General features: G+C 46.2%; 1 protein-coding gene across 4 annotated transcripts in view; it reads left to right on the plus strand.

Annotated features, from left to right (window-relative positions):
* PELI1 (pellino E3 ubiquitin protein ligase 1) overlaps nucleotides 1-3637 on the plus strand; it is a 43676-nt gene extending 40039 nt beyond the window's left edge. For all 4 annotated transcript variants that reach the window (XM_069009092.1, XM_069009090.1, XM_069009089.1 and 1 more), the window contains exons 6-7: nucleotides 55-243; nucleotides 1199-3637. In XM_069009092.1, coding sequence (XP_068865193.1) covers nucleotides 55-243; nucleotides 1199-1765 — 756 coding nt within the window. In that variant the 3' untranslated portion in view covers nucleotides 1766-3637. The remainder of the gene's footprint in view (nucleotides 1-54; nucleotides 244-1198) is intronic.
* Nucleotides 3638-14303: the final 10666 nt, after the last annotated feature.

Below are 14303 nucleotides of genomic sequence, written 5' to 3' on the forward strand. Positions count from 1 at the left end.
TCATAGCTCCACTTCAGCCAAATTAAAAGTTCTCATTGATGTAATTTCTTTTAGGAGAAAGCTGCAAAGTGGAAGACATCAGATGGGCAAATGGATGGACTAACAACAAATGGAGTTCTTGTTATGCATCCTCGTAATGGATTCACAGAAGACTCCAAGCCAGGGGTGTGGAGAGAGATTTCTGTGTGTGGGAATGTGTTCAGCCTCCGTGAAACAAGATCAGCTCAACAGAGGGGAAAAATGGTGAGAGGAGTGACCAGTGTTTTATGCAACCTGTTTTAAATGGTGCAGCCATGAGGGGTATAGTTTGGGCATAGAGCTGGAATCTGCTGGAATTCTGTGTAGTTGTCAACTCTGCAATTAGTTACACTGCCTTTTATGTGTCTGTTTGTGTGCACAAAGGTGTCTTGCTCAACCTGAATAACTGACTGAGTTTATCTGCAAACTAGTACCTAATTGCACAGCTCGGCTGCTCTCCTAAATTGAGTTCCCAACCTACTCTGTATTCTGCAAACTCTCCCAGACCTGTGCACATTCTACAAGTATTTTCCTGGTTTTCCAACTTTTCCTTTTTTTATAGAATAATGAAGAATCATTATAATTTTACTGGATATTCATTTTTATGTTGGCATTCTGAGTTTTCCCTCTTCCTCTTGTTTCCAAAGCATTGGTGACATTTTCAGGAGGTATTTGGGTTTGGTGTGATGTTTCAGCAAAGAGAAATGCTACACTGAACACTTTAAGTGACGTATTTAGCTAGGAGTGCTGACTGGAGGAGGGGAAAGCCATGTGTAAAGGGATGTTTTAAGAAAACAGCCTAAAATATGGTGGAGGACTAAACCAGGCTTGTGCTGCTCTTTGAGCCATTTCAAGTAACACAGTTGGGGAGTGCTATAGGGATGGAATAGAGAGGAGTTGTTAAGAGGAGCTGTTCTTGACAGTGGGAGAGGAGCTGTTCTTGACTCAGTGTGGTCTATTTTAATGCACACATTAATCTCTTAAGATGTTGGGGTGAGGTTTTTTTCAAAAAAAAAAAAGAGGGAAGAGAGAAGCTGATACTGGGCTCTCTGTGGGTGTCTTGTGTAGACAACTGATGGATCTGATGGATCTTCCAGGCAGATTTGCATTGTGGAAGTGCACGTTGTTACTCTTCAGAGACCCTTAGGTGACAGCTCTCTGTGTCTGTGTCCACGTCAAGGTTGAGAACGAGACGAACCAGCTGCAGGACGGCTCCCTGATCGACCTGTGCGGGGCGACGCTGCTGTGGCGCACGGCCGAGGGGCTCTCGCGCACGCCGACCGTCAAGCACCTGGAGGCTCTGAGGCAGGAGATCAACGCAGCCAGGCCCCAGTGCCCCGTGGGCTTCAACACCCTGGCCTTCCCCAGCATGAAGAGAAAAGATGTCGTAGACGAAAAGCAGCCGTGGGTGTACCTGAACTGCGGCCACGTGCACGGCTACCACAACTGGGGGAACAAAGAGGAGAGGGACGGCAAGGACCGCGAGTGCCCCATGTGCCGCTCCGTCGGCCCCTACGTGCCTCTGTGGCTCGGGTGTGAAGCAGGATTTTATGTGGATGCCGGACCTCCAACTCATGCATTCAGCCCGTGTGGACACGTGTGCTCAGAAAAGACAACTGCATATTGGTCCCAAATTCCTCTTCCTCACGGTACTCACACTTTTCACGCAGCCTGTCCCTTCTGTGCACATCAGCTGGCTGGTGAGCAGGGTTACATCAGGCTCATTTTCCAAGGGCCTCTCGACTAACACAGGTGTTCCCAAGGACTGCAGTAAACTGATAAGCTAAGCGATTCTCATTTTTAAACCAACTGTTTTTCGTATTCTCTGGGCTTTGATGGTTTGCATTAAGATGAAGAATTTTTTGGTTTTTTTGTTACAACAGCTAAATCCCTCTTTATTGAGAAAAGTCTGGAAATAGAAGAAATGGGGAAAGAAGGGGGAGACCTCCTGCTTTTTTTTAGTTAATAACTACTTCAGAAGAGGTGAAGGAAGTGTTGTAGAGTGAACTTCAATGCCTTCAGTTTAATGGTTTTTGAATCATATGCCCACAGTGTTTGAAAGGTGTTTCATTCTTTTTGTATATGGAGGGTAAATAGTTCAAAGAACATTAGTTTACAGCTTGGATGCAAACATTGTAAAATATAACATGTATATTAACTCTTTTCTATTTATCTTTATTATTGAAAATATTTAGAATGTGTAGAGAGTAGCATGGTCATAGTGTGTTACATCCAGCGATTGGATGTATAGAGTAGTTCTGGATGGAGAAGAACGTGGGATGAAAATGGTAGAAAAATCTTTTAATCTAAAATACTGAGTTCTTAGAATAGTTAAAATGCTTTTTAAACAAAGCTAATGCAAATTATGATGGCATAAAGTTGTGCTTTAACTGTGTTGAAAGGTAGCTAAGAAGGACTTCTTAAAATGTCTTTTTGGTAGGACTGTACTTAAGATCTGGTTATGAGGAGAATATTTACCAGACTCTTTGAATATGCAACTTAGTCTAGATTAAGGATTTTTTTCTCCCTTCACGCTAACACTTCTCTTTATTTAGCATTAGTGACATTTGTGAGGATTTTTCCAATGTTAAACATGAACAGACCTGAAAGATGAGGCTTGTTCTGTTCCTTGCTGTTTGGGGAGGGGGGGTGGTGAGGGGAGAGGTGGACGCAGCTGGGCACACGTGTGGGGAGCAGTTTGTGACTTGGCCACAGTCCCAGCTTGAGAGGGTTTTGTCAGCTGGATGCTCAGCCTTCCACCTGCTGGGGGGGGGGGCCTCAGGCCTGGCCTTTACCCCTCTGCCAGGTGCAGATGCTCATCTGGGCCACACGTGGAACAGAGGTGGAGCCTGGTACCCAGGGGATGTGTGCCTGTGTCCCTGCATCCTCGCACAGCTGGGCACAGCTGGCAGTCTGTTGGGAGAGCTGGGGCTGGGCTGGGCTCAGGCCCTCGGTGTGAGATGCTGCGGTGGGCTCTGGTTACTGGTCTCTCTCTGCTCTCCCCTTCCTCCCCCTCTGTATCCACCAGAAAAGACCAGTGCACTACATGCAGCTCTGCTGCCAGCCCACTGTGCTTCATGGCAAACACACAACCTGACCTTTTTAGGATTGATTTGAGCTTTTTCGGCCAGCTTCATACTTTTTTTTTTTTTTAAATATGTACTGTATAATTGACAGTAACGAATTTCTGTACTTTATAGCAAAGCTTTCATTTTTCTTTTGAAGCTGTTCTAAAATTTTATTTGTTTAAAGAGACCTGTGTTGCTTAGATGTCATGAATTACTTATTTTTGACTGTCAATTATTTCTCCATTTTTAAAAAGAAATTATATATATTGTTTGGTTCACTCAGGAAATGCATGTGTCAGGAAACCTGTGCTATAAATTCAGTTAGCTGTCATGTACAAGTAACTGCTGTTACTCCCTTTTCATAGAAATATAACTGATTTTGACATTTTCCAGATTATATGCATTAAGTAATGAAATTTATGCAGCAAGAAATCCCTGTATTGTAGTTGTTCTAATCATCTTATTCAAACTATAGTATACTGTAGTTTTAATTTTTATTTGCAAATTAATTTATTTAAACTACGTGAGTAAACACTTTTCAAAAACAGAAATTCTGGGATTGTCTGTGGCTTTGTTTCCAAGAGATGGGAAAGGTGGCTGGGGATGGCCCTTCTGTTGTCACCTCAGGTGTCCCTCTGTTCTGCACATGTGGATTAAGAGCATGGAGAAGCAGGAGCTATAAAGACTTTGGACATTTTGCCTGGTCATGGCTTCGAATGGCTCCTTTCAGATGTGTCCTCTCAATGTGTTTTATATTTAACTCTGTGTTAAAGGTGAGATTGCTGTTTAAAAGACACAGTTAAGTTATCTCTTCCCTGAGAAAGTTAGTTACAAATACTGAAATGTAAGCAAAATCTCAACTAAATGTCTGGGCTCTTTTAAAATGACAAGAGTTCTTGATTCCATCTTCCACAAAATCTAATTGACACTTCTCTGGTCCTGACCTTGTTGACTTCAAGAACATGAAAAACCAGAAAAGGACATGATGAAAGCTACACAGCAGTATGAGTAACGCAGAGCTGAACTGTGAGCACAGATGGAGCACAGGATGGTAGGAAGAGTATGGACAGTGGTGTTGGAGGTCCAGCTGGAGGCCGGTGTGGAGCTAGGGGTGCAGTTGGCCACATGCACATCCGACTGCAGAGGGGCAGAAGAGAAGGTCATGCCCAACATGCAGCCCTTGTTAAGGCTCTACCCCATCTGATACATTGTGCTTACACTGTACTTCTCTAGCCCTCTCCTCACGCCCCACCCCCCCTCCCAAAAAAATACATCCCAGACAAAGGTGTCCAAGCAGAACTGGCTGTGTCTCTGGGGAGTGTTAGGCTAAGGGCACTCTTCAGTCTGCCCCATGCTCTGCCTGTTCTGTGTACTTTTCTTGACCCAAGCTGGGTTTGTTAATCCCATTTTTAAAAGGGCAGAACATGAGCATTCAGATGTTTGAGACAGGGAAATCCCACTGTCAAAGGCAGCATAGCAATTGTTGAGTAGTTTGAGGAGCAAGTTCCATCACCAACAGCAGCAGCTCTGACTGTGGTTCCATCTTTGACTAACAGACTTCTGTTCCTTGGTAAACAATTGCAATAGTCTTCTGTAAATGGCAAAATGAATTTCAGATTAAAAGTACTCCAACCAGGTGACTGAAGCACTCCAAATTTAAGGCCAATCCTTTTGAACAAATTTTGGGGCTGCAAGAGGTGGCACCGTGCTGGCTTTGAGACAATCACAGCTCCACTTGTGACAGCCTAAACCAGCCCCTAAAGCAGCTGCAAAGACCAGCCCCAGGTGAGACTTGAGGCCTGCTTTTAAAAGGTTTGCTCCTGGCAAGCAGCACTGGTGATGCAACCAGCAGATGGGCCAGGACTGTTCCCTGGGAGACCACTGTGGGTATAAGGAACTGCTAAGGGAATGAATGTGAAAATGACATTAAGTGTAGGTACTTCTGTAGCCTTAAAGTTCAGTGAAGCTCTGCAGAAGTGCCTCTGGAAATGAGCAGCCAGTGTTCTGGTTTGTGTGTGGCTGCTCTGTTCTGGGCAGTGCTATGTGTAAAGCAGGTGATTTAATGAACTAATTTGCCTTTCAGCTGTAGGAAATTGCATGGATTTAACACTGGTGGAAGGCAGCAGCTGGCTAATAAAGCCCTTTTGTTTTGTTTTTTTCCCCAAAGCAGAAGTGGGGCAGCACAGGGTGCTGGCAGGAGGGCAGGAGCATAGACAGGGAGGTTGTTGTGGCTTTCCCTGGGGAGAACAGACTGCTCTGGTTCCTTTACTGAGTTGGCTACTGGGTTGGAGCTGTCCTACAAGTGCCTGGTGTGGCTCTGAAGTGTGTGGTGCAGGCTGGGGATGAGGCCTTCCAATCCCAGCTGTGCTGGGCTTGTTACACCTGCAGGAATGAGCCTGGTCTCCTGGAAGGTTTAGCATGAAGTCACCTCGGGAGAATCCTGTGTTGGAAGGTGCTCTGCAAGTCCCATAATGATCCTGCTGTGGCACGCTTGATCTCCTTCTGAAGTGACACTTTCCTGGCTCAATTCTAAAAATACATTTCCAGTTTTGCAATATAAATCTACCCTGATGACTACAGCTACTTGCATACTGTCTTTCAGCCTGGATTAGGCCTAGTTGCTGTTGAATTAGACCAGATTTTGTGGTCTTCATCTTGGCTCATCCCTTTCTGTAAAAACACTGGCAGAGCTCATCTATTTTTAATTGTAGCACTTGGCTTTAACATAAGGGCTGTGATCATCCTAGAAATGCAGTTTCTAAGGCTCTTTGGTGACTGTAGCAGATCACTTGTACCCACACTGTTGTGCATCCTGTAAAGATCTGGGAAAGCATCTCTGCAGGAGCTGTGATGGTTCCTGTGACTTGGGTCAGGGACTCCCTGACAAGTGTGGTCTCTGCAGGGGCAGCAGGAGTCCTGCCCCTTCCCAGGTGCTGCTTCCAGGGCAGCAGCAGGAGCTCAGACCCCTGTTTTCTCCCAGAGAACAGCTCTACGTCACTGTGCTGTTGGAGGCAGTATCCCATGGTAACGTGGCTGGTGACACAAGGCACGGCAGGGAAACACCGATGGGTGCTGCTGCAGCAGGAGCAGCCAGCTCCTTCAGCTCTGCTCGTTCTTGGTCTGGTCTGGTCCCATCTCCAGCCTGAAAGCAAAGGGGGGCAGATTTAAAGAGCAGAAAAAATGGGCTTTTATTCCCTCAAGCCTCAGGTGCCTCTGTGAGAGCAGCCATGCCAAACCCAGCCTCGGGGAACTGCAGGCCAGTGGCCTCGGACATGCCCAAGGCTGGGATCAGTACAGCGTTAGGGAATGGCATTAGCTGTAAACCCCAGTGCCTGGATCTTTATGTTCCTGCCTTGGGCCCGCCTGAGCTACTGCTGCCCATCCTCCTTGTGCCTTCCAGCCCTGGCACTACAGCCCATTCTGCAGTCACAGTGAACAGGTGCCTGCAGAAGCAGGTCCTGTTTGCCTAGCCCGGAACAAGGCCCTGTGGGATCAGGTTAGGCATTGCCTGCGGCTGCATTCCTCGAGGCTAAGCTTGAGGGAGGATGAGTAACTAGAGGCAAAGTGCTAGCTCTGGCAGTCAGGAGCTCCCTGCCCACTCCCTGCCACTCTTGGGTTTGCTGCTGTTGTGCCCAGCTCTCCATCCTTGTCCTACTGCCCCTCTTGCAGGGCTGGCAGGAGGGGATGGGAACCAGCACCAGCATCACCCTTTTTTCTGGCTGTGCTGCTTGCCTGGCTCTGCTGGTGGGGACGTGTTTGTGGCAGCTGCGAAGGCACCAGCAAACCCTGAGTTCTGCCAGCCTGCTCCAGTGCAGGGGGCTGAGATATTTCATGGGAGTACAAATGACCTCAAAATCAACTCAAGAAGGACTTTCTTGCTGCAAAGGCAACACCTCTGTAATTTGGCAGCACCTGCAATACTGTAATGTTTTTATTTTGAGTACTTTTGCTGATTTAGTGTCACTAAACAGCTCTGAGGCAGGAGTAAATTATTAATCCGCTCTGACTTCCTTCCTCTACCTTGTCTACATCTGTAGTACCAGTTCTGTGCTGAGATTGCTACTAGAGCTCTGCTACCTTCCAGAAAAACAATGAGGGTAGAGTTCTTTGGAGTTAGAACTCATGCCAGGATGGTCTGTTTTTCCTTTCTGTAGTGGAAAGGTCTCCTGAAAATACTTCTCCTCTTCCAGCCCTGGCATGGCACATGCCAGACTCCTGAGGATTCCCTGTGAGCACTGCACGGAGTGTGAGCGGCACAGATGAGGGAGGACATGAAAGTTCACATTGTCAGTCAGATTTGAGTGCAGTTAAATCAGTGGGGAAAGCTTCTTTATGTGTCTTTTCTTTACTACTCACTCCCAAGATTAACTGCTTATTTATATCATTATCTTGACCCTTATATTTGTTTCTGCTTCAAGATCCCCCTCCCAAAAAAAATTAAATTACATTCACTTTTCTCTGCAAATGTTTTATCTGAATGTTTCTCAATCATGTTTGCTGTGATTATGCCTTTCCTTAAGTGATTCTATTAAAATACGTGACTTTTAATGCATTGAACCATGTTGGCTGGACCCAGGCCCTGCAAAAAGTATTCTGAGATTGTTTTGGTCATCTAGGTTTCAGCCCAGATAGCAATTCCCTTCAGTCTGCCCTGGAAAATGCTGGAAAAGAAGCTGGTCAAGGATTAGGGAAGAGCAATGGCTTTCCTGGGCTCTTGGGAAACAGCTCATGAAGGTTGAGTCTTATGTTAAGCCTGTCTCTGGGCTGAAGGGATCCACTTCTTTCCCTGGATCATGCTCAGATCCCAAGCACCTCCCACTTCCCAGCTCTCTGTAAAATAACTTTTTAATATAACCACCTTACTATTGGGATCTACCCCTGTCATTCCCTTTGGCTGGCTGCAGTTTAGGAGCTGGATGAACACAAAGCCTTTAGTGCTTCCATATCTACATCTCTCCAAAATAATATTTTTAGCTGATCCCAGAAGATTTGAAACAAAACAAATGCATGCAGCAATATTCTAAACTTGCCTGGATGCAAAGCTAAAAACTGCAGCTTGCTGTCATGTGCTGGATGAAAGGAATTGAGTCAACTCATCCTTTCCAAAAATCCAATGCTTTTTTTTTTTTTTTTTGCTGTCGTGTGGGAGGAGGAGAGAATTAGTTATTCAGTGGAATGAGGACAATTAAAAGCAAATGCAGCTTCCAGCGATGCCATCATCTGTTCAGTTTGCCCTGAGCAACAGGGAGGCAGCCTGGTTTTTTAATTGGCCCCTTTCCCCTCTCTGTCCTGTGCTTCCCATTGGCACAGGGGCTGGCAGTTCCCAGAGTCTCCATAGGAATGTGATGCAGCTGTGCCCATTCTCGTTTTGCCTGGACAATCACCTGAGTTGTGACCTCAGAGGGGCTGAAAGGCTCCAAACTGCCGTGGAGGGGTCACAGTCTCTCCTGCCCAGTTTGCCTTTCCCTGGAGTGTTGCTCTGTAATGGTGATATGTCCGTGGGTCCCGCCCCAGGATGAAGCTGTGGTGTCATCTTTGACCATTGCTGGAGGATAAGCATTGCCTGAGAGGGGTCATGGGCATCTGGGCCTTCCCACAGCCTGTGGTCACAGTGGCCACCTGGGCACAGCTGGGCCTGGGCTCTGCACAGCAAAGCTGTTTAAGTAGCTTGCTTCACTTCTGAAGGGGAGCTAAAGCAATCAGCAGGCCTTTAAATGCCACATAACCACTCAGGGCATGGTTGTTTAATGCTTTTTCACTTATTCACATTAAAAGTGGATCCAGAGCAGTTTTCCTGAGGAGGCAGCAGCAGTGCCAAAAGACCTCAGCTCCACCATTGCTCCAGGGGCTTTCAGTGTTACTCAGCATTTTTTGCCAGCGTCACTCGTTATCACTTGGAAATCTCACTCCACCTGTTCTGGAGCAGGAGCAGCAGAAGGTGTGTTCAGGCACCTTTGGGCAATGATGAATCATGCTCATGGCAAAGTCCTTGGCAGCTCCTGGCCACTGCCTGCCAGGGAAAGCCATCACCGGAGCAGGGTGAGTGCCTCCACAAAAGTGGGGCTTGCCTGGAGTCCGTGCCAGCCCTAAAGAAAAAAACCCAAACAACAATCCATCCCCTCTGTCCCTACACCAGTATTGCCAAATGCATGTTATTTATACAGTGGAGTGTTTTTCATACCGTGGAGGCCTGGGATTAGTGTTCCTCACAACAATATAAATGTATTTATAGCCCATGTGTGTCTGCATTTTGTTATACTTTTAACTTTATAGGCTAATGGTTAATAAAGCCAGGCTCTATTTATACTTCTGCAGCAAAAAATATGTTGAATAGTATTGTGCAAGAGGCTTAGGATCTGCTGGCCCCGAACAATCTTTCAGACTGTAATTTAGGGGCTCATTCACAGAATAGAAAGATAAAAGTGGTATGTCAGAGGTTGGCTTCCCCAGGCCACAGCAAAGGAAGAGAAGAGCAGCTATGGGAGTCCCCAGGATGGGGGATATTTAACCCACCTTTGCTCTTGATACTCAAAAAACTCAGTGTATCTGGAGTTCCCCTACTATTTAAAGGGAAAAGAAACCCAAACAAACAAAAACCACCACCAGGAGTTCCCAGGTTGCATCAACCAAATTTTTCGAAAGTTTTAGATGCAAGTTTCTTTGCACCAGCTGATTAAAAAGATGTTGTTCATCATGTAACCACTGACCTATAGAAGCTCCTCTCCTTCATTTGCTTGGCCTGTGGCAGGGTCAGTCCTACCCAAACACTTCTTGCAAGTGTTCAACAAGCTTAGTCTTTCAAAATCTGCAGTAATGGAGACTCCAATGGAGACTGGTCCATGGTTCAGCTATAGAACTCATAAACTCTTATCTACTATGAAACTGTAGAATTCATAAACTTGTATCTACTAAAATAAACTGAAGAGCAAGTTGGGACCAAATACCTACCGTTTCGGGTTTGCTTTCTTAAAGAAAAACAAACAACTCAAAGTGAAAACTTCAGTATTCCAGGCACTTCTGCAGAGTTTGGGAATAAAGCAAAAACGCAGCTTCCTGCAAAAGATATTGATCGGCACCTTCCCCTGTGTGACACTGAATGAACTTGTCCAACAAATAGAGCTGGAAGGGAAAAAAAAAGGAGGAAAGGTGCCTTCCAAGCCCTAAACCTCTGATATTCATTTTATTAAAATTTAATGAGGAGCTATTAATAATGAATGCAGCCAGGAAGATGGGAGAACGGCAGTGGAATGGCCTCGAGATTCCTCGTTAGCCAGATTTCTCTACAGAGCTGGGAAAGAAGAGGGCAACTTTCAAAGGACAAGAAGGCTCCTGTGAGGGACAGCTGGAAGCAGCAGGCTGCAGCAGGCTCTGTGGGCTGTGTAGATTGGTAGAAGAGTATTTTAACTGGTTTTTTCATTAAAAGCTGAACTGGGGGTGAGTTGTATGCATGTCCTATAAGGAAAAGATGCTCCTGAATTCCAAGACCTTGAGTATAGCAAAGGGAATTGGGGTCATTTCCTCAACGACGGTGATTTCCTGTGTGAAGTTAACTCTGTCTCCCTGTGTCTCCCATCCCACGTGGTATTATCTGCACAGAAATCCAGTCTCCTAGCTCTTCAGACAGATGTTGGGAGCTGATGTTCCCATGGCAGTGGTTGATGGGACACAGAGCTGGGGATGTGATAGATGGTACACCTTGAGCATAAATAACTCCCCTGCCTGTTCACCTCACAGCAATGCTGTCTGGACCATTTCCTTTGGTGGCTGCATCACCCAGCGTGATTCAAGGGGAGATGCAGCGCATCCGTGCCTTTCCTTTCCCAGCTGCCGGGCCAGCTGCCTTATCAAAGACAGGAATGGAGTTGATTAGACGCAGCCTGGGTTTTTTTAAGCCCCTAGCAGTTGCTTTAAGGCTTATGTGGATCTTTAATTAATGCTGTATTTGGATGTCCCCCTAAATATTGCTAATAGGTTTTCTGGTGCTGTGGGACCTCTTCTGTTCCCTGGAATTTATAATAGTGTCACTCATTTGACAACCATTTGATTTGTTTCTTGAAGGCTCCAGAGTAAATTTTACTTGGCCCTGCTGAGTCTGGATTCCTCTCAGCTCTCTTAGCTGTTGTTTAAGCTCTTCTCTTCCTCATCTGGCCTGTATTTCCTGTCTCTGGTTCTTACTATGAAGCGTGTTAATAAGCATCTGGATGCCATTAACATGTTTTGTGAGAACAGAAGCAGGATAAAAAGTAGAAATTGAAAGCAGAGCCTGTGGAGAAGTAAATCTGTGTTCTTTTGTGTTTCCATCAGGAGCAATCTCACAGAAGAAGACATCTTTGCATCTTTCTCATGATTGTGAAACAGACCCCTAGGCCTGAGTAATACCACTCAGGTAGGTATAAAAACACAGTTTGGACAAGGGAGTTGCTATGTGGCAATAAGAAATGCTTCCAAGGATCCAGGAGGTATTAGAAAGAGCTGGGCTGTGGGTCATCTCAAAAACCCCTGTCCCAGTAAGCATTCCTCTTCTGGAACAAAAAGGGGCAGGACAGAAGAGTACTGATCACTTTTCTCCTTACTTTTCAGGGCTGGGTGAATCCACAGAGCATATCTGAGTCTCTTTTGAAAAGTCACCAGCAGATGAAGTAATCTGAGGCCTCACCCACACCACAGTTTATTCAGCCAGCTGCGTAGGTCTCTTAACAGAGGTGCTTTTTAATACAGCATGTCAAGCACTGAGAAATGTGACTTTGATTTTGACACACTCCCCACTGAGTATGATGTGTTTTCTGTTATGCATTGTTGTCAAGGTGAAGAAATGAATTAGCGTGGATTTTTAATTGCTTCAGTGTGAAACTCTGATATAAGCTGGAAGGGAAACTGTGGCATTGTAGGTGGTTGCAGCCACCCTGATCCCTGAAGATCCAACAGACACCAAGCTGTGCTGGTCAGGCCCCGACGTTTAATGCCTCACTCTGTAGTTAGGGTGAAAGCCAATAATCCCCCAGTTCTGCAGTTTACATATTTTGTATGATTGGTTCATGTTTTCCCCTCCCTGTTTTATGTACAAGTTTGTTAATATTCATTTCCCCTAAATTAATATGTATTAATTCTAGAAAGTTCCGTAGTACTCGACACCCCATTGGTTCCTCCGCTAAGTCCCTCCTATGTGTTATTCCCGCTGATTCCCTTACCCTCAACCCCGCCTCCTGCCAAGTGTCCCATTGGCTGTATCCCTTATCCCCGCCTTTCCTATCCCCACTATAAAACCCCTGGACACCCTCATCTCCTCGGCTGTCTCCTTTTCGCATCTGTTTCCTTCAGTAAGCCTTCTGCGTGGAACTTACACGGGGAGTTCCCTCTCTCTCCCTTCTTTGCCTCTGCCTGCGTCCTTCAGACCCTGTTCAGGGAGGGCTCCCTCGGGTGAGGAGCGCACCCCGGCTGCCTGCGCTTGTGTCTGTGTGTGTGTCTGTGTGTCTGTCTGTGTGTGTGTGCCGCCGTAGTGCAGTCGGGTTGCGGCTACACCTCCGGGCTCTCTTGGAGCCGGCAGCTAAACCTGACAGGAACCATCGTCCTAGGTGAATAAAGAGGTGGTGCAAGAGCTGATCACGCTCTGGTGAGAAGCCAGGCTCTCCAAATGTAAGATGATGATAGTGTTGTGTCTATCTCTGGCTGCGTTGAATCAGTTGCTGGGTTCCTACAGAGGCTTCTGCTGGCCGCTAGACACCAGGGGACAAGAAAAGAAGATTGTCTGAAATCCAGCTGCTCCTCATTTCTGGAAGGCTGGGGAAAGGCTGCCATCTGCTGTATTGCAAAGCGGTTGCTGGAAATACATGTGACTTAAACCAAATGCCAGCAGTCGCGTTGAAGCTGAAGATGAGCTCAGGGTAGGAGCAAAGTAAAGCAAAGACAAACTGCACTTAAGGACGTGGTGACGCTTTTCACAGAGATCCCTCTCCTAATAACGGCTGTTACCGAGCATGCCCTTACAGGAAAAAAGTCTTCCCTGTTGTTCCCGCCTGCTTTAAACCCTGGGATTTTCTGTCAAGGTCAAAGACAGGACTGAGGCACTGTTCAGAAAGCTGCTGGCTGGGCCAGCCTGCAGTGAGGGTGCTGCTTCCTCAATTTGATCTAGGCACCCACATCATTCCACAGCCTTTCAGTCACAGAATTTTAAAATACAGAAAGGTGTGTGGTTTTCCTCTCAGCACTATGTGTGTGATACCTACACAGGCAACAACTGAACTTGGCTGTACCCTCTACCCACAGATCTTGCTACCTAGAGCAGAGCAAAGTCTAAAAACATCTGTAACTCAGGGCCTTTATCTCTGATCTTTAAAATAAAACTTGTACTGAACCTTGTGGTATCTAGAATCAAATTCTTCTCTTTAAAAGCCACTAAGATGCCAGCCCTGTTCCCTCGGTACCAGCTTGGTCCGCTTTTTCTGCACTTTTTTCTTTTTTTTTTCAACTATCACTTTGAAACTGCATATTCTGACTCACAAGTAATCTCAGAAACAAGAGCTTTCTGCTTGCCCGAGGTGCTGCTTGGACCAGACTGTTTCCCATTACACTTTCCTGAAAGCATCCCACCAGAATCCTTCCTTTTGTAATGCTGGAGTGGTCGTGGCTGGATTCAAAGGGAGCACTGCACATAACAAAACTAGCCTGGAAAGCTGATGTAAAGAAAGCCAGAGCCCCTGATGACTCAGGTATTAATGTACTCCATCAGAATAAACTGCTATCTGATAACATGGGCTCACTCCAGACACAGAAGAAAGAGCTTTTAATTTTTTGCAGCCTCTTTGCTGGAGACTGAGAGAACCAAGAACTGTGTGAAATGCAGCCACATCTGTGGCACGTCTGAGGTGCTGAGGAATGACGTGGAGCCAGGAGGAGCTCTGCTACCCTTGCAGACACGGAGGAGCTCTGCTACCCTTGCAGACACGGAGGAATATGTGCCAGGGCATTCAGGAGCAACAGGAGAGACTTGGCATCCCAGTTTTATGGGCTGTCCTTATGTTATGGCAGTGTCTTGAAGGAGTCTGTTAAGAAACTGTCCTAGAAAGAGCCATGTCAGGTGGTGGCTCTTGAGGTGGGCCAGTCATGTCTTCTCTACATAGGTCTGAGCCCGAGGACTGCCAGTTAGTGTTTGGTTGACATGATAAAAATAATCTTCAAAATTGTCATCTGTGTTAATCTGGAGAGCCAGTAACGTAGCCC

The sequence above is a fragment of the Aphelocoma coerulescens genome, chromosome 3 (genome assembly GCF_041296385.1).
Source record: "Aphelocoma coerulescens isolate FSJ_1873_10779 chromosome 3, UR_Acoe_1.0, whole genome shotgun sequence".
Classification (NCBI taxonomy): domain Eukaryota; kingdom Metazoa; phylum Chordata; class Aves; order Passeriformes; family Corvidae; genus Aphelocoma; species Aphelocoma coerulescens.